Below are 21,271 nucleotides of genomic sequence, written 5' to 3' on the forward strand. Positions count from 1 at the left end.
TGGAGCAGGTTTTCATCAAGGATCTCTCTTTACTTTGCTCTGTTCTTCTTTCCCTTGATCCTCTCAGTCCATGCCGCTGAAAAATATCCCCACAGCATGATGCTGCCACCACCATGCTTCACCGTAGTTATGGTGCCAGGTTTCCTCCAGGCGTGATGCTTGGCATTCAGGCCAAAGAGTTCAATCTTGGTTTCATCAGACCAGAGAAACTTGTTTCTCATGGTCTGAGAGTCTGTGTGTGCCTTTTAGCAAACTCCGAGCAGGCCTTTGTGTGCCTTTTACAAAGGAGTGGCTTCCGTCTGGCCACACTACCATAAAGGCCTGATTGGTGGAGTGCTGCAGAGATGGTTGTCCTTCTGGAAGGTTCTCCCATCCCCACCTTGGAACTCTTGAGCTCTGTCAGAGTGAACATCAGGTTCTTATTCACCTCCCTGACCAAGACCCTTTCCCCCAATTTCTCAGTTTGGCTGGACGGCCAGCTCTAGGAAGGGTCTTGGTGATTCCAAACTTCTTCCAGAATGATGTAAGGTCACTGTGTTCTGGGGACCTCCAGTGCTGCAGAAATATTTTGGTACGCTTCTCCTAGATCTGTGCCCCGACACAATCTTGCCTCGGAGCTCTACGGACATTTCCTTCTACCCCATGGCTTGTTTTTTGCTCTTATATAGACAGGTGTGTGCCTTTCCAAATCATGTCCAATCAATTGAATTTACCACAGGTTGACTTCAATCAAGTTGTAGAAATATCTCAAGGTTGATAAATGGAAACAGGATGCAACTGAGCTCAATTTCGAATCTCATAGCAAAGGGTCTGAATACTTATGTAAATAAGGTATTTCTGTTTTTCAAAATGGTATTGAGAGATTATTGCACATAAAGGAAGATAGTCCCTACATTATAGAGTGCTAGCTTTGTCATACAAAATTATTTCCATCATCCTGTGAACCCCATTCATTGCTGCTCGCAGCTATATTTGGTATTGATTGATTGTTTGACAAAGGGTACTTTTTCAACTGAAGTGTCTTATTTCCCAATTATTATCAATGTATCCCCCTCTATCCAAATAATGGTATTTCTCTGTTAGCTATTTTCCTTCTTTCATACTACAATATTGCCAGTGGAATTGATTGTTTCCCTTCATTGAATGTTTGGGGTTAATACAGCACCCCACCCATATCTTACCCCACTGTTCAAGCTGCTGTTTGGCCAGCCAACCATGCAACTAGCCCAAACTGAGATGGAGACAGACGGATGTCTGATTCATCACAGAGAGAAAAAACAAAAATGAGTCCCAGTCTGTCTCTCTCTCTGAAAAAGAAGACCCAAAGAAACAGAAACAGAAACAACAACAACAACCAATGTTTATTTTCTGCCAGACATCTCTATTTTAAGATCCAACCCCCATATCCGCTTGAATCGATCTATTCCCACTGACTCATCCAGCTTTTGTCCTTATTGATCATTTTCACTATCTTCAATTTTTTTGCCAACCTTTACGTAAAGTAGACTGGGGAAAAAATGAGCATTTGAAGGAGATGTTTTGTAACATAACTGACTGCCAAACAAATACAGTGGATTGCATAAGCCGTAACATGTTTTACCTTTGTAATATCTGCAATAATCAGTGGTTGTGTATGTGTGTCTGTGTGTGTGCGTGCATGCAGAGTTTTGTTCTCTATCGTGAAGTTTGCTAAAAGTACATATTTAGTGAGCCTTTTCTCCTTGCCTGTCTTTTAGATGTGTCATGAAGGAGATAAATGTCTTCAAAGAGATGTGGTGGTAATGAAAGGGGCTTCGCTGCATGGTGGCTCAGGAACAGTTTCTCTGAGGCCTTTCAGAATCAGGAAACAACCACGATGATCAGTTCAAGTACACTGTCTTCTCCTTCCAACATCAACATGCTTACATCTGTATGGAAATGTTTGCATCCACCAAGTGTCCTTGTACAATCATCCTGCACATTCTGAATTCAGAGATCCACCCGAGTTAATGTCAGATGTTAGATTTCATTTTTTACCTCTTTTCTGCTTATGGTCTGATTATGAAAAGGACAGAACTCTGATGAAGGTGAGCGAGTGTTGCACCTTTTCCTTTGCAGTGACAATTACAGCAAGGCATGAGGAAGTAATATTGGGAGAAGGGTAGTCTGGCGGACCAGCCAGTGATAGCTAGCTCGTTTTACTCATACTTCAGGTGATAGGAATCTGAAAGCACTACCAGCGTTTTTAAACGTTGGTTTAATAATACTTTCCTGTGCATATATTGTCTCAAATTTCAAGCAGCATAAGGACCAACACCCAGACAACCAGTAAGTAAGTTCAAATGTAAGTAAGTTCAAATGTAATTTTGTTCAACATTCCGGCTTGCAGCGGTCCTTAGGAGGACCCTTTCCAAATAATTCCATTCCATTCTACGCATTAGAGATGTAAGGATCTTAATTTGATCACCCTGTAGCAGGAGAACTCTCCTGCAATGCAGGAAATGTAAAACTTGTTCGTTTCTTTGAGGTTAAAAAAGACTACTGAATGTGTAGATTCCACTTTGGAATTTCAGACTTGATTTTCCCTTATGAAAAATGTATCAATCCATTCAGAAATGTCCATTCATTATAATCCACATAATAATTAACATTTCCTGTTGCTGCAGGATTCTTTTCCTGCTTTAAAAAACTTGCTCAAACTTTATCTGTAGCTACCTGTCACCGGCTGGTACACCAGGCTAGGAAAAGTGGTGACCAAGCTATATTCAGTTAACATTTGTAAATAAATGTATATCACCGTTGAATACAAGAAGGCCTATGCCTACGGGGTAGAAGCATCAATCAGACTGCTTAGGCCAATGCCAATGCTACTTGGCCTGTCAAGGACAATATATGACAATCAATTTGGTCATGGATTCTAGGCTGTGAACCAACCATCCATTAGCTTAACAGCCAGGCTACTTTGACCGATTGGATCTCTATATAACTGTATCAGTAATGTTGTAAAGACTCAATGCATATGAAATGTATTAAATACAGCATGTATTCAACGGTGACAGGTATATATATATATATATATATACACATGTATATATTCTAATGGATACACAATGTTTGCAGCCATACTAGTGAGCCATAATGTTCTTGCTATCACTGCAGAAACATTTACAAACAAGATGGGCCTTCAATCGGGAAGCAAATAGGAGTCGAACCTGTCATACTTGACATTTTCCTTTTCCCCTCTTTCCTCATCTCCCACTAATGGCACTTTCATTCGTGTGCTTCCGTGTTCTTCAAAAGTCTTGAACTTTGCACCGGGGGCACCTTTCATGCAAGTACATAAAAATGATGATGAATGTCTCAATCACTTAGCTTATTGCACAGAACAAGTGGTGAAGCCCTCAGGGACTGGCTGCTGGAGCCCAGTGGATGTGGTGACACATAGCTTGAATGATTGACCCAGCAGAATAACAGTGACTGCAGGCTTCACAAGGCTCTCAGTCACAGAGACTGACTGTGGAGAAATGGTCGTACCTAGTGCTCGGCTGCACTGGCCAGCCTCAAATCAACAGGCAACAGTGAGCAGGGTTGGGGTCAATTCCATTTAAATTCCAGTCAATTGGGAGAGTACACTGAAATTCAAAATCAAACAATTTTCAATGCTTTTCAATGTGGAAAATTTGGAATCGGAATTTGGTGTACTTTTTGAATTGACGGGAATTTAAATGGAATTGACCTCAAACCTGGCAGTGAGTTAACCTAGTATTTCATGGAACTTGAGTTCTGATATGTGCTGTTCTTGTAACATAAAGTCTCAGGCTACATCCTCATGTCCATACTAGGATATCACATTGAATGTCGAACACATTGCCTCATTCAGGTCGTATGCTAGTGTGGATATTGTAACAGAGACTTCAAGTGTTTCTCAGTATGCATACCTCGGTGCTTCGATCACGCTAATTGGAGCGGGGAATGGTCTGAGTCCAAACAGAGCACGGAGAACAGTTCTCAGATGTGAACTCCATTTGTACACAATAAGAAGCAAGCATCGAAGCAAGCTTCAACTGAAATATTCCCAGGATTGTTAACGTAACATGACGCAACCACGTAAAAAAATATGCAAAATGTTTTCAAAACGATGGCGGCTGTTTTTTTTAGATGAAGCGAGAGAAAATTAACTCCAACTTCGGAATGAAAAGTTGCCTACTTACATCTTATGTACAGTATGTTGTTGGACTTCAATATTTTATCTTGATTTGTTAATGAATACATGTTGTGTTCATTTTGACAAGTTTAACTGCCTAAAATATCCACAGTAGTCTGCGTAGATCGTAGGCTAACTGACGAAGAATTGGTAGCTAGATAACTACCCATGGAAAATGTGTAGCTAATGTTGAAAATCTACCCTGCATACTGTATACAAACATCCCACTGGTCACATATGTCAATTTATCATCTTGTTTTGATTTACATTTGGTTGAGTTGTCAATTAAAGTGAATTCAATGTGAAATCAACATAAAATGTAATAATTTCATTGAATATAGGTTGAAACTGTTCAGGGAAGTCCGGAACCAATACACGCAGTCAGTCAGGAAAGCTAAGGCCAGCTTCTTCAGGCAGAAGTTTGCATCCTGTAGCTCCAACTCCAAAAAGTTCTGGGACACCGTGAAGTCCATGGAGAACAAGAGCACCTCCTCCCAGCTGCCCACTGCACTGAGGCTAGGTAACACGGTCACCACTGATAAATCCATGATTATCGAAAACTTCAATAAGCATTTCTCAACGGCTGGCCATGCCTTCCGCCTGGCTACTTCAACCTCGGCCAACAGCTCCGCCCCCCCCGCAGCTCCTCGCCCAAGCCTCTCCATGTTCTCCTTTAACCAAATCCAGATAGCAGATGTTCTGAAAGAGCTGCAAAACCTGGACCCGTACAAATCAGCTGGGCTTGACAATCTGGACCCTCTATTTCTGAAACTATCTGCCACCATTGTCGCAACCCCTATTACCAGCCTGTTCAACCTCTCTTTCATATCGTCTGAGATCCCCAAGGATTGGAAAGCTGCCGCAGTCATCCCCCTCTTCAAAGGGGGAGACACCCTGGACCCAAACTGTTACAGACCTATATCCATCCTGCCCTGCCTATCTAAGGTCTTCGAAAGCCAAGTCAACAAACAGGTCACTGACCATCTCGAATCCCACCGCACCTTCTCCGCTGTGCAATCTGGTTTCCGAGCCGGTCACGGGTGCACCTCAGCCACACTCAAGGTACTCAACGATATCATAACCGCCATCGATAAAAGACAGTACTGTGCAGCCGTCTTCATCGACCTTGCCAAGGCTTTCGACTCTGTCAATCACCATATTCTTATCGGCAGACTCAGGAGCCTCGGTTTTTCGGATGACTGCCTTGCCTGGTTCACCAATTACTTTGCAGACAGAGTTCAGTGCGTCAAATCGGAGGGCATGCTGTCCTGTCCTCTGGCAGTCTCTATGGGGGTGCCACAGGGTTCAATTCTCGGGCCGACTCTTTTCTCTGTGTATATCAATGATGTTGCTCTTGCTGCGGGCGATTCCCTGATCCACCTCTACGCAGACGACACCATTCTATATACCTTCGGCCCGTCTTTGGACACTGTGCTATCTAACCTCCAAACAAGCTTCAATGCCATACAACACTCCTTCCGTGGCCTCCAACTGCTCTTAAACGCTAGTAAAACCAAATGCATACTTTTCAACCAGTCGCTGCCTGCACCCGCATGCCCGACTAGCATCACCACCCTGGATGGTTCCGACCTAGAATATGTGGACGTCTATAAGTACCTAGGTGTCTGGCTAGACTGCAAACTCTCCTTCCAGACTCATATCAAACATCTCCAATCGAAAATCAAATCAAGAGTCGGCTTTCTATTCCGCAACAAAGCCTCCTTCACTCACGCCGCCAAGCTTACCCTAGTAAAACTGACTATCCTACCGATCCTCGACTTCGGCGATGTCATCTACAAAATGGCTTCCAACACTCTACTCAGCAAACTGGATGCAGTCTATCACAGTGCCATCCGTTTCGTCACTAAAGCACCTTATACCACCCACCACTGCGACTTGTATGCTCTAGTCGGCTGGCCCTCGCTACATATTTGTCGCCAGACCCACTGGCTCCAGGTCATCTACAAGTCCATGCTAGGTAAAGCTCCGCCTTATCTCAGCTCACTGGTCACGATGGCAACACCCATCCGTAGCACGCGCTATCTCCCTCACCAACTTCAAACATCAGCTATCTGAGCGGCTAACCGATCGCTGCAGCTGTACATAGTCTATTGGTAAATAGCCCACCCTTTCTCACCTACCTCATCCCCATACTGTTTTTATTTATTTACTTTTCTGCTCTTTTGCACACCAATATCTCTACCTGTACATGACCATCTGATCATTCATCACTCCAGTGTTAATCTGCAAAATTGTAATTATTTGCCTACCTCCTCATGCCTTTTGCACACATTGTATATAGACTCCCCTTTGGTTTCTACTGTGTTATTGACTTGTTAATTGTTTACTCCATGTGTAACTCTTTGTTGTCTGCTCACACTGCTATGCTTTATCTTGGCCAGGTCGCAGTTGCAAATGAGAACTTGTTCTCAACTAGCCTACCTGGTAAAATAAAGGTGAAATAAAAAATTTAAAAAAATAAAGTTGTGTGAAAAAAAATAGGACATTTCCTTACGGTGATGACTTTTTGCAAATTCAATCAGTTTTCCACGTTGAGTCAATAGACAATGTCATGAAAACAATATGCGTCCATGGGGCAGAAGTCAACGTGTTGTTGTGGTGCTGGATGGCCAGATTGTTAGCAAAATGACAAGAAACTGCCATGAAGGGAATCGTAAGATGCTCATTTCAGCTCGTTTCATCTTGTTATTGATACCATGTCTTGTTTTGAGGTGTTTTGACTGATTTCAGCTCAATGCTAATATGACAAAAAATGTGGTAGCTAACTAACCAACAACTGCAACAATGTATTTGAGAGACAAAAAGTGCTCATTATGCAAATGTATTTGTGTTTTCAATAAACATTAGAGACTAAATATATCTTACAAGTTGTCAACAATCTAAGCCAACCCGTCTGTTTTGCCCCATAGTTGCGCACCACTTGGTTTTGTTGCTAAACAACCAACCTGTCTATGTTATCACATTGAATGTCTGTTGTTGAAATGATGTGGAAACAACGTTGATTCAACCAGATTTTACCCAGTTGGATTAGTTTTAGGTTGTTTTTTTACATGTAAAACTAGCTAGCTTAACATTATTGACATATAGCTAGCTAGCTAGATTAACATTATTGACATATAGCTAGCTAGCTAGATTAACATTATTGACATTTAGCTAGCTAGCTAGATTAACATTATTCAAATATAGCTAGATTAACATTATTGACATATAGCTAGATTAACATTATTGACATATAGCTAGCTGATCATTTTGAAGTTAAACTTTTGTTTTTGCTTTATGTAGCTATCTTGTTTAATCTGCGAATGCTTCTCAAGTGTAAAATGTGTTGCTTTCTCCACACTCTCATCTTAACAAGAACATGCGCAAGAGAACGTCATCAGAGATCGAGCTTAGAGTATGACGGTGTTCAGCATGGTAGTAAACATATTGGGAGACACGCTTAGTTTTCCCAGTGTGCCACGACCAACTTTATCGACCAACTTTATCGTTCCTGAGTGAATAAGCCAGGTCTTTTCTTTCAATGTGTTTTTTGGTTAATTCTCACCTTGGTTCACAAGGTTATCATTGCCTCACACTGTCATCTCTATCATGCTGTGGTGTTCCCTGTCCCCCTAATGCTTCTGAATTAATAAGGCAATCTGTGTTCCAGCGACCTGCTGCCCTGAGCTAACACAAACTCCATGAAGAGGAATGAGAAACCAACATGCCTCAGTCTGCTCCATTAATCTTTCTCATTGATACATTTGGGAAAACGTACGATGGCACCGGAGTTCCAGTGTTGAAAAGCTGTTTAGACTCATAGGCAGGCTACAGATGACAAAAGGATATGGATGAATACGGATACACAGGCTTTTAGCGATATCTATCCATTGAATGTTTAGTAAGGCTATAATGGATTTATGGGAAGAATCACTTATAAATTCAAGGTACCTGATAATTGATCATGTTTAGTGGTGGTAACCAATGATGTCTTATTGGCTTCACTGTTTCACAAGTTCACATAGAGAGATGCTGTATGCATCCTCATGGCCTCAGTGTAATAGCATGAGACAGAGGCCTGCCTTACACTGCTAGCTGTGAAAAGAAGTGATCCATCTCCATGTCAACACAGGACAGTTCATCTGGTGTGCTCACCAGCAACGTGTAGCAACCAGACCCAGCCAAAATGGGTGTCAGAATAACATGGCTAATGCTGTTTGGATCTCATCTGGGTGACCACCCAAAGGGGAGCTCTGAAACACACTGCGCATGCTCGAAGGGTTGGGCGTTTGCAGTGTTAGCATTAGGATTAGTTGAGTAGCATCATTGGACATCGGATTCATTGTCTCTCTAATTGAGTGTGTTTTTAATGAGATAACCAATTAGAGGTCGACAAGGGTATGGTAAGGACTTCACTTTAGTTGAGGCAAAATTGATTATGCTGAAATAGCAAACAAGTGATGAATTAGTATACGTGAGTGATGGGACCCGCGCCCTCCCGAAAATGAGCATCAAACACAGACAATGGCAAAAACTATTGAATACATCAACAATTTAATCAAGCTTTTGTTGACTTTGTCTTCAGGCAAGACCTACAAATTACCTTTCAAAGAGCAGGAGAAAACAGCTTTTCTCCACAATTATCTAGCAATTACACTGACAGCTCCCACAAAAGCCAGCCAAAGACACTTTGAGATAGGCTGGCGCTCTCTGAATATGAAGTGGAATATTATGTTGCGATCCCATGGGTTCCTGTGACACAAATAGGCCTACATGATGCCAAACTTGTGATTCGGATGCTTGAAGCTAGCCATTTTGCACCAGATAATGTACATAGAATGTGTTGGATATAGCACTGAATAGGACAAAATTGAATGACAATGTATGAACACTTACTGTAAACACTAAATAAATAACAAAGCATCAAAATTTAACACACGCACAAGCAACTCAAAAGAAAATGCTAATCACAGTCATCAGTGATCAACTGAGATAAAGAAAATCTGTCTGTTTTTCTAGTCTAACTATGCTCTCTCAAATATGTTACTTTGTCTTTTTTTTATGTGGAAGGCATATACTCCCCCATGCAGCCCTGGGAAAGTAGGTGATATTTTAGCAGAACGTCAGTGAGTAACATATTTATCTGTTATTAACGGTGACAGCTTCTCCGCCTTGGTTCTCCTTCTACACGGAGGGAAAAAAAGGTGCTTACTCTTTCATCTCCAGCCCTAGTTCCAGATTGTTCGATAAAAATAGCATATTCTCCTGTTCCCTTGAGGGATTTCCCCGGCGTTATAAACATTGTGTCATCCCAAGTAGGGCCCTATGTCAACGAATGAGGGCCCCTGCTCCTCTCTGTGAGAACTCCCCCTCCGCCCACCCCCAATCTACAGTACAACTGATTAGGGGCCAGACAGTGACACTGAGCAAAGGGATTGGGATTAAGCATACAACACTGATTATTTGCTCTGCCTTTTTTGACACACTTGGGGTGTATCATGTGTGAGAGATTTGGGTTGGAAGGGATAGAAAATGATTCGGAACATTTTAGCGCAACCAGACTTTTGTATCAGACCTTATTGTGTGAATTAGCCAGGCAATGTAATGGCACCCCAATGGTATTCGAAGAGCTCAAAGTCCAAAGTGGACACTGCTGAGAAATCTAATTTCCCATGGCCATAACTAAACAGGGCCAGCCAGTTAAGAACATCAAATGCAAAGTTTGGGCTGTTGTCCGTGATACTGTTCGTGGAGAGATCACAGAACACGTGTGGATTTAACAGTAGCCTCCGGCTTTGTCTGTACGGGCCTTCCTTCAGCACTGTCCCGTTAATTGGCCATGTGGATCATGTTGGAACTCTGAATTTACATGAAAAATGCTTTGAAGACTTTAATACACATGCCCCAAGGCATACTTTCACATTTTAGTTCCCCATGTCTGTGTATGAAACAGAAAGCAAAAGCAGCACGGAAACAGATTCAGTCAGGGAAGTATGGGATGACAGAAGGGTTGTCAGATACTGTAAGTCCAGAGCTCTTGAGTTTAAATACGAATGGGAATTGATCTTAAACCTTGGCTGGTAATTAAATGCAAGTCGTTGGTGTACCTGAACAAGAAACTGTACACTGTTGGCTTCAGCAAAAAGTCATCGCAATACAGCACATAGGAAAGGAAAGAAGTAACTATAATAAGAGGCAATGGGTCAGATCAGTGGAGGACAGGTCAGTATCTCACCACACTGCATGATTAGGATGGGCCTGAGCTTTATTATAACAGCCATGAAGCTATTTAGGCCTTCTCCCTCCTGGGGCTGTTATGGGCCTGTCAAAAAGGCTGAGAGTGGGTGTCCATCCTCTGCCTATGCTCTCCTCATCTCTGCTCTCCTTGCCCCTATGCTTATCAGAGTGTGTACGCCAACTGTACGTTTTAGGAGTGTGTGTGCATGCGTGTTGTTGATATGTGTATATGATCGGAGCAGTATGTCACAAGCTGTCTGTGCTAGTCGCCACAGTCCCTGCCTGGTAGGCTGTTTAGCTCAATGTTTGGTCTCAGTGTTTATCTCAGTACCGTTTAGAGGCTGGCCATTGGACATCACCCAGGGCATTGCCTTCTGCAGACCAGACTGCTCAAAGGTGTGTGTCTGTGATTCTGTGTGTTTGTGTCTATCTGAATGTGTCTAATGAGAATACGTGTGGTGTCAAGATGGTGCTATGTTTAGCAATTCTCACAAAACTGTTGTTTTTCTCTTCTGTCAAACAAAACATGCACTGGCTTAATATCCTCTTATTCCCCCTGAGCCTTCACACGTACTGAGCTGGCATCTTAGCTGAAGCACAAACACACACAGACTCTCTCTCACACACGCACACAGATTCTCACACACATGTACGCACGCATGCACACACACAAACACACACACACACACACACACACACACACACACACACACACACACACACACACACACACACACACACACACACACACACTTCGACATCATGCCTCCAAATGTTGAATTTTTAAATGTCATAGAAATCCATGCACCTCCTGAAAATGCTACATGTATGAAGGTTATAGCATGCTGGGTCTTATTTCAGTATCTCGTGAAAACTATGGGATAAGTAAAATCTGGAAATGTCACTTTGTCATTGGTGTAGCCATAGCGAGCCGAATGGTTTATGACAGGAGATCATAGCGGTTATCACTATGAAGATCATTATCATGTAACTACCAGTGTTACTTTGAATGTCTACTATATGGGGGTCCACAATCACTCTCATTTGCCATGATAACTCCCACAGCCCCTCTTTACCTTAAAGGGAACATTCAAAATATTGAAACCTCATATTCATCAACTCCAGCACCACCCCAACATCAACATATGTGAACATTTCGCGTGTCTAGGTTTTGTAGTAGAAGATATAGAGTAAAATAGGTGTTTCAAATGACATCATCGGTGTGGTTTCATCAGTTGATGATGTCATTGGAAACACTCATCTATCCTCTACCTTTTTTATGACAAAACATTGAAACGCACCATTTTCACATGTTGGGGTGGTGCTGGAGATGATGAATGTGAAGTTGAACATTTTTGAAAGTTCCCTTTAACTCCTCCCAAAATACCATGCTATACATACCGTATACATTCCTCAGCAGTAACCACTGTATGATGAGCTTTTGTTCCTCTGTGCTTTGCATTAAGACTTGGAGGGATCACTCAGTCCACATCCAGACCTATTAGAGAGTTGATGAGGCGCTGTGTTTGGAGTGTGGGCTTAATTCAAAGAGAAGGGGTTTATGGGTAAAGGTCTAATGATCGAGCAGTGTACCTACTGAGCAGGTGGAAATGGGAAGGCTTCTGTATTAATTAGCCCAATCGCAATATGTTTCCCCCCCCCATTCATGTCAGAGAGCGGTGAATGAGGAGACCCTCTTATATGTTATGTGAAAGTGTGTGTGTTTGTTTGTGTGTGTGTGTGTGTGTGTGTGTGTGTGTGTTTGTGCCCATATTAGCAGACTTATTTAATTTCAAACCTTTCTCTAGTATAAACTACTTACTGTGATTATCTATATTAGTAAAATGCCCTCGATAAGTGGCTGGTGTCAAAAATGTTCTGTTTATCGTCCCAGCTCTACAGTATATTTGTGGAGCCATATACCCTGAACCATATGTGCAAGTTTTCCTGCAGGCAATACTTATTGTATAATGTGTTTGTACTGGAGCCTGTGTGTCCACCGTTTATTTCTGACTCCTATAGCTACCCTGTCATAGGCTCTTGGTACCGACGGCCCCCCTCTGGCGTGACAGCATGACGCTCTCCAATAAAAAGGCTCTCGCTCCCGGTCACACACATGTCACCATGGCAATTAGCGTGCCAGAGAGTGGGTGATTGACAGCTGCCACAGCTGTGTTGTAAACAACGAGCAGTTGTGCTCGTAGGGAGACCTACGGCAACCACTGCATCACACCTTTCCTTTTATGATTGATAGTAGAAATACATTGCATACTGTAGGAATCTCTGTACATCCGCCAGTGCAAGGTGGAAACAGATGGTCAGAAACTGATATCATTATAATGATACTGTACGACAGAATGTATGACAGAATGTATGACAGAATACATATCAGTATGCATCCATATACTGTGCCATATAATACCTAGCATCCAACTGTCTGTCACTTGTGCTTCTAAAGCTCCTTATCCCTGTGTGGAAAGGTTTATGTATCTTGTCCAAACGGACCATTTTACGGCCCATTGGAGGTAATCCCACTCCTGGCTTGGCCGATGGGCCGATGTTGCTGAGATCACATGTGACGGATGGCAGGTAGCTGGGAAGCAGGCTGCTCCGTCTGGCCTCCTTCGCCGTTCAACACACTCCAGGCCCAGCCCGCATCAATCACCTAGTCAGAGTGGTGGGGGAGTGCTGTGACTATTCCCGGCCCCTCACACTTTTACACACGCACACACACACACACACACACACGCACACACACAAACACACACACACACAAACAAACACATACACACTTCTCATTTCCCAAGCTAATGCAAAGGGACTGTATTGAAAGTGGCAGACAGGTCCACTACGCCCCACCTTCCCTTCCTTCCCTATTACACAGAGCAGATTTCAACAGCTGTTTGTTCTGTCAGATGGAGAATTGGGAATGACTTGCATTTCAAACCAAGCTGCACAAAGGTATAGTCTGAATTGGTAGGAATATATCTGCAACAAGACATTTCACTTCATCAACTGGGCTAATTGATCAATTTCAGTGATTTCCGGAAGAATCTCACCTACCTGTGCTCTCAGGTCAAAACCCAAACATGACCCAGCAGCAGTGCATGGGTAAAATTGTTAGGGAAGCCAAGCCCCCCCCAAATAATTGCATTATTTGCTGTTAATTCATATGCCTTGCGACTGTGATATTTATGCCTAAAGGCCATGACAATAAGAAGACAGCGGCAGAATACATCTTACCACAACTTTGTTTCTGTCCGATGAAGTCCACAACGCATATTGCATGTAACAGATATGACCTACAGCATGGTTAAGCAAGTTCATGTTTTTGACATTTTCAGTCCACTAAACAACAATTTATTTGGAACCACAGAGTTACCACAAGTCGCAAAGAAAACAGGAGCTACCGCCACTATTACAGCACCATTTCAACTTCAACATTTCGTCATCATCAATCAAATCACCTCTGCTTAGTCTAACGCAGTGACAACTGAAGATACCAAAAACAATTTGGTCCAATCAACATAAGCTGAATATGATGTGGCTGTCCATGGTTCTGATTTCTGTTTGCGCGCGTGTGTATGTGTTCGTGCAAGTAGAAAAACATGTTGACTATGCCGTCCTCCTCTCTTTCATGTTGACAAAATGGTTTGTCACTCTGTCATACAGTGCATGCTTTTATTTTTTGTTGTCCTAGGCTACCTGGCAAAACATTTTGCTCACTAGCCCGTCTTCCATTCACGGGCAACGTTAGCTAGTTAACATTAGCCTTCTACATCTAGCTACTGTACATATTGAATATTTGTTCTGATCCAACCATTATTTGAATTAATGGTTGGATCAGAACCACCATTATAATCATTGGCCAGTACAGAGAATTAAGTAAAACCGTCCAAATTCGTCTCTCCATCCATGGCTAATTTAGGGGCCAATTTTAACTAGCTAGCTAGCCACTGGAGGAGAACAACACAACGAGATGCAATAATTCAAGTTGTTTCTGTTAATGATGTGTGCTCTCAAAGCAACTTGATAGGAGAGACGCCAAATCCAAGCAGGCTTCCTTTGACACTTTTTTTTTATTCCGCCAGGACCATTCATAGTTGAGCTCGCTCAGTGTAGTTCAATGCTGATTGGCTAATTTTGTATATTTGTCTTGTCAAGGGAGGCCATGTGCTCACTGACTTCACATGCCTTCAATGCTATGGACGACAACAACTTCATACTTGTTTGGACCAGACAGCATCAGATAGATGGCCTACACGTAGAGAGACAGGGGGGTTCTGTTTCGCTCATTCGGATGCTTTCCCCTGTGAGATACATTCAGCCTCTTGCTAATTGAAGGAATATTATGGAACACAGAGAGACAAAAAATCTAAATGATAATATTATTATTAATATTATTATCCGTTGGCCTTCATGAATACACACCACTGAACATGACACGTAAAAAAAATCTGACCTGCCTGCGATACTCCAGAAAAAGGATTGCCAGTCCTCCCATAGCTCACAGCAAGTAAAACATGTTCTCTGTTCTAAAGGCAACAGAGAGAGAGAGAGAGAGAGAGAGTGAGAGCTGCATGACACTATAGTAGCGTGTTGTCCTGGAGTTGTTCACTGTTGGCCGCTTTGTGAAGCAGGGTGAGCAAAGTTCAGCAGGCCAACACACATTCTTAATGATTCATAGGGTTTGGAAGCATGGTGGTCCCAGTTGACCTTACTGAATGTCTGAGAAGATGCCCGCTGAGTGGGGAATTCAGAGGACTAATACTAAAAGAGATGGCAAAGATTCAGGAGGAACTGTGCTACACTATCCTATTCTATGGAATTTGAAATATGCTGTATCAATGAAAAACCTCAGCAGCATCATTCATTTAAAAAAAAAAGTATTGAATGTAATTTTAGCCTGAGCCAGTTATAGGATTCTCTGGCACACTCTGAGGAAGAGGGGTGGAGCCCTCTTCTCCAACAGCATATTTGCATCCGATTGTAAACAAGATCTGCTAGATGGAGTTTTCCACAGATTTTCATGGCAAGTTAAATGTCACTGAAGCAGGGGCATAGGCATATATATATTTTTTGGATAGCCCTAGAAAAATTTGTTTAGGCATTTTTTATACTTATTTATTTTATTTATTTAGCGATTGCACCATATATTATTTTCGTAATACAATCATTTTATACTAGTGCATAGTACTTGGAGCAACCTCGTTACATTTACAAATAATTACCTATCCCAGCATATTAAAATAAGACAGTAACTTTAGACCAGTTACCAACTTGCCAACAACACAAAACTCATCCTCAGACGCACTTTAATCTCAATGGGTTTTACAAGCCTATGTTTGATGTTACAATTTATACCACGGCGGGCAGTAGTACTATAAAATGGTACCTTACCTTTAGTAGACGGTGAGGTTTTGAGTTGAATATGGTGATCATAATCCAATGTATCTGTCAGTTCACTCTCAAAAGACAGCAAACTGAAGTGGTTCAGCCGGCCGCTTGTCATTGATGTACGAAGACCATTTTTTATCCTAGTTGTTGTTGAGAAAAGTCTCTCCACACTAATGACATTGGAAGTGTGTCAATGATCCTTAACAGAGAGTTTATATTAGGGAAAATATCATCAGGGCAGCTGTCAAGTACACTCATTATGGAGGAAAAGTCACTCTTTCCCATGTTACTTTTCAGCATCCTCAATTGATATTGCAGAATGCATGTGGTCTTCAGCTGCTCTTTAAGGCCGCAGGTTTGGGATTCCTTGGAAAAGGAGTCTGCCGCTTGCATGATCCCGTATGTGTTTTATTGAAATCTTGAGTTCAATTCAGTAATCTGTCTGTCTAGAATATTGTTGTTTTCCCTAATGAAGTTGTGACTACACTTGTCTGCAAATTTTACAGGCAGTTTTTGCTGCCGTGATGCACTCACATCCCATTTACTAATATCATGCTTAATCATCATCTCTTCAGTTAGCCTGAGAACTTGATCGAATTCTCCTCCTGATGAGTTGTCTCTGAACGTAGAAAACCTGCGTTTGAGGATTTCAATTAAACCAATACAGTCCGTCACAGATAATGTAGAGCTTTGTAACAGGAATAAGGAATACACACTTGTTGTCCTGGATTTGTTGTAAGAGGGCATCGGCTTCTAATTTGGTTTGTCCACAAGCCTCTGAAAACCCTGAAAGAACCTCTAAAATGACATCTATCAGTAACAGCACTTTACTCACAGACACTGATTTTGAACTCCACCGTACACCCGTGGATCTTTCTAGCTCGATACACGGTCTATCGGGATGCAACTCTTTCTGTACTTCCTATGAATCCAGCATGTCTGTGGGATCCACTCATAAATGTGGGTAGCTGATTTACTGTGTCTAAAAAAGTCCTGACGTGTCCAGACACTTTTGCTGCGGTGCACAGAACCCGAATTCAGACGGTGGGAGTTGCAATGCACATATACCGCTTGCTTAAATGTTTGCTTTAGTAGGACATGTACCCCTCCTCTGTTCCCTGACATGACTGATGCACCATCAAAACAAAAACACACACACAGAGTGGGATCCAACTCCAGGGGTTGCAACACTTCTAGTATTTTCCGAGACATTCCTTGTGCAGACAAATCAGCGGTTTCCATAAAACCAACAGCTCTTTCTTTAATCAGTCCAGCATGAATGTATCGGATGCACACAGCAATAAGTTCTCATTTAGGTTGATCTTTATATTCATCTGCTAGTATGGCAAAATACGTGGAAGGCGCAGAATGACCTTCATCTTTTATCCTCCACAGTAACAGTCTTGCTGCACACTCCAGCATCTTGTTCAGAATTTCGGGGCTCATAAGCGTGGCATTGCGAGGTAGAACATTAAGCCTGTTTTGTATTTCTGAGTCATACTTTGTCATAAATCTGAATTCGCATTTGCCTCAGGAAAGTGCCTACAAAATGTACAATAAATTGCATATTTTGCTTTACTATACTCAATCCACACTAACTGGTCATACCAACTTGAAGAGAAGCAGCGTGATTTGCCATTTATCATACTTGAAGGGAACTTTGCTAGCTTTGGTTGACAGGCTTGTTCATAAACAGCAGACAAATCTGTTGGTGGACCTACTGCAGGTTCACCCCCGCCCGAAGCATCAAGAACGAGAGGAGGCCGTGGGGTAGGCAAGCATGCCTGGCTCGACGTGACATTGGTGGTTGTGATGGCGATTGCGGTTGTTTCTATCATGGCGCCACCTGTTAATGTCTCATTCTGGAAGCTATCGGTGTATTGATCCAAATTATTTCCTGGCACACACTCCTTCTCCTCACTCCTTTTCCTTTTTTGAAAAACCTAGCGATCGACATTTGGTTTGCCATTGCTAGAACTACTAAATGACCTTAGCTGGTGAGTAAATTTGAGTAAGCTAGCATTATAGAACTTGCTAGCTAATGCGCTACAAAGTTTAGCCATGTGACGTTGGCAGGTTGTTGAGGCAAACCACGGTATGAATTTATTTAAAATGTAACCAATAGTCGGAAGCAAACTTGATTGTCATGGGCTATTTCTTTGTTACATTATAATAAAATTACCCATAGAAAATAAATCTCACATGCGTTTCTTTTAAAAATGTAATAAATTATAACACAATTTATATTGAATAATTTCTGGGACATTTTTTGGGTAGGCCTGAGATCAAACTGGGTATGCCACTGCAATGAAGTTAGGATTTGACGCCATGTAAAGTGAATCATATTGTACCCCATATGGCAAATTTGATTTGAATGCACTTCTGACACCATATTCCTGGGGCAGCAGATAGCCAGCTGGGATGGCAGGTTGCCTAGTGGTTAGAGCATTGGGCCAGTAACTGAAAGGTTGCTGGATTGAATCCCAGAGCTGACAGGGTAAAACCTGTTGTTCTGCCCCTGAATAAGGCAGTTAACCCACTGTTCCCTGGTAGGCTGTCATTGTAAATATAAATTTGTTCTTAACTGATTTGCCTAGTTAAATAAAGGTTCATTTAAAAATAAACTAAATATCTCGGGCAGGGCTTGAATCAAGGACCACTATGCCACCATACTGCTGAATACTTCTGTTTAAAAAAACTGTGTAGTGCTGATTTAGGTGGCTTGGTGACATCAGTGCTTTGTCTGAGAAGAGTGTCTATTGAGCGGTAACTCTGTAATTACCTTGCGATTGCAGATGGTCGGGAAGGAGAGTCTCAAAGGATTTGTCTGAGGGCCTGGTTGACTGTTTTCAGATTTGTAAATGCAGATGGCCCCGGCTCAGAGCTCCTTGAGAGACAGACAGAAATAGCGACCTCTTAATGCAAAGTCCAGTCACAATAGCCGCTGCTTCATTTAGAGTAGACGGTGCCACTGCCATTGGTCTTCAACTACAGGTCACCAACACTTCAACACTTCACATCATGTTAAGTGTCTGGTGGAGTCCAATACTTAGTCTGAGTCCCTGTTGTTATCCTGGGATTCTCAACTTAAGTTATATTAATAATCTGGGCTGAGAAAATAAAATCTTGTTTCAGTTTGAAAATCAGACGGTACTCTTAAAAGAAAATACAATTTTGTCTCACTGTGACCCAGATGTTTTAGAAGCGGAATGGAAGATGGAATCAGGTCCCCCGAGACATAGAATTAATAGTTCTCTTTTAATCCTTGCAAATACGCCTGTTCTTAATTTAGATATTAATTACATCTTGTAATTTGGCAAATGCGGCGAAAAGTCTGCCAAGGATGCCCCTTGACGCTCCTCTGGAGCTCTCTCTAACAGGCCTCTCTCTGTTTCCTATCAGCTCAATCAAATGAAACAGCCTCGCCTAATTTAATATGGAGCATTTCACTGGTTTTCCCATTATGTTCATTGATTAAGACGAGGCTTTGGAGGTTTGTGCTCACTGTTGTAAGTGTTTTCATTGGTTAATTGCTGAGAGAATTGAGTGCGATTCTTTGACATATGTTTTTTTAAATGTAAATAGAATTACCATTGTACCGTAAATCCATATATTGACACCTGTACCTACAGTAGATGCCAAATACTGTATTGTCCTTTTTTCTATCCACAGTGCATGTCTATCCGAGGCCATGGGTTTGTGCTGGACAAATACAAATGCCAGTGCAAGACAGGCTTCTACCACCCCAACAGAGTGGCGGTCAATGGCTTCAAAAGTAAGTAACATTACGGATATTTGCCAACATGTTGCAAACATGCTCTGCGATGTGTGACATCACTTGGGATGGGAGCATGGTGAGGACTGAAAGCAAATCATGGTCCTCAAAAACTCTTGACAAAATAGGATCCTCATTCGTAGCAGCTGCAAGTCGGTGATGTGTTGACCATGCAAATGTATTCCAGTCCTTCTTCTTTCTGTTGTTCCTTCCAGTCGCACATGATGGCTCCTAATCGGGAAGAGGAATTTAGCAGATGTAGCTGTCTGACCCTTTGAACACTCTCTCACGACATGTTAAGTAGTGTTAGTAGCATTAGCATAACCCTTGCTATGCCGACATTACCGTTGTTTACGACATTACCGTTGTTTACGGCGACATTACCGTTGTTATGACGACATTATCTTAAACCTCGCCTGGTGTTGGCACCATGTGGTCCTCTATAATCCTTTATTTAAGGAACAAGATACAGTGGAATTGTCATTTTGTGACCCTTCTTCCTTCCCTCCTTTGTATGTTAATTAGAATAGGCCCTTGCAGACATGAAGCCCCTGTGGTATTCGGTTGGTCGGGCTTGAAGCCCACTCACACTCTTGTGTTCTCCTCCCAACTCTCTCCCTCAGTCTCCTCTCATCCCACCCGGACCTCTGCATGTCTCTCTGTGTCTGCATCAGTCCCCCCCGCCATCCCTCCCTCCCTCTCTCCCTCTCTTCATCCCTCCATCCTTACCCACACTCGTCCCTTTTTGCATATGACAGCACAGCAAGAGCTCCCACCACGAAGTTAAGCTCTCTCTCATTCAGAGAGGGGTAGATGTGTGTGTGTGTGTACGTAGATGTGCGTTTATGGGCATAGGCGTGTGTGTGTGTGTGTGGGGGGGGGGGGGGGGGGTAATTTGATTAGAGCTAACAGAGGCACGTTCTTCAGCAGTCTTGCCCACCACCGGGCCAATAACAACTGTTGTCTTAATCTCAAAGTGAACATTCTCCATCCTCAACACTCTTTGTAGAGGAAACCGCCACTGTTCACCTTTCCTTTTCGATTCCTTACATTTCTATAGCTTTAGCTCTCAATGAAGTTAGGCTCGCTTTCAGACTGTGAAAAACTGAGTCAACAGGAGAAGCAATGAGCCAAATGAGAAACAGCTATGAGTCATACCATCAAACCAATGGGAGATAAGTAGGTATTTTCAGGAGATCAAGGATGTGCAGAGTCATAGAGTTCTAAAATAGTCTTTGGTTAAGAGCAAAGTCCCAGTAAATGGTAGAACTGGTTGGATTTTTACCCAATATCGCTGCCAAACTGGAATCACTAAAGGGTTTCTCGCTCTCTCCATCGACACCCCTCTTGAGACAATTATCTGAGCCCACCAGCCTTTCTCATGTCCCCTGAATTTGTCCATTTAGAAATAATGTGAGCCTTGCACATTTGTCTGTGCTTTAGCCATGAGTATTCTCTGCGGAATCCTGGTATGCCAATCGTTGAACCAGGGAAACTGTGTTGACTTTTCATGTTCACACGTATGCTTTGATGTTTAGGTACAGTACAGACACCAGAGAGAGCTTAGGTTTCATCCTCCAGGCTTTCACTCTATCATAGGGTGGCAGGTAGTCTAGCGTTTAGAGCGTTGGGTCATTAACCGAAAGGTTGCTGGTTCGAAGACCTGAGCCAGCACCGTA

General features: G+C 42.4%; 1 protein-coding gene across 1 annotated transcript in view; it reads left to right on the forward strand.

Moving 5' to 3' along the window:
- Positions 1–21,271, forward strand: part of gpr158a (G protein-coupled receptor 158a) — a 104,296-nt gene that overhangs the window by 25,598 nt on the left and 57,427 nt on the right. The window contains exon 3 of the mRNA XM_020494083.2: positions 19,490–19,592. Within this exon, the coding sequence (XP_020349672.2) occupies positions 19,490–19,592 (103 nt within the window). The remainder of the gene's footprint in view (positions 1–19,489; positions 19,593–21,271) is intronic.

This window comes from Oncorhynchus kisutch, linkage group LG11, assembly GCF_002021735.2.
Source record: "Oncorhynchus kisutch isolate 150728-3 linkage group LG11, Okis_V2, whole genome shotgun sequence".
NCBI lineage: Eukaryota > Metazoa > Chordata > Actinopteri > Salmoniformes > Salmonidae > Oncorhynchus > Oncorhynchus kisutch.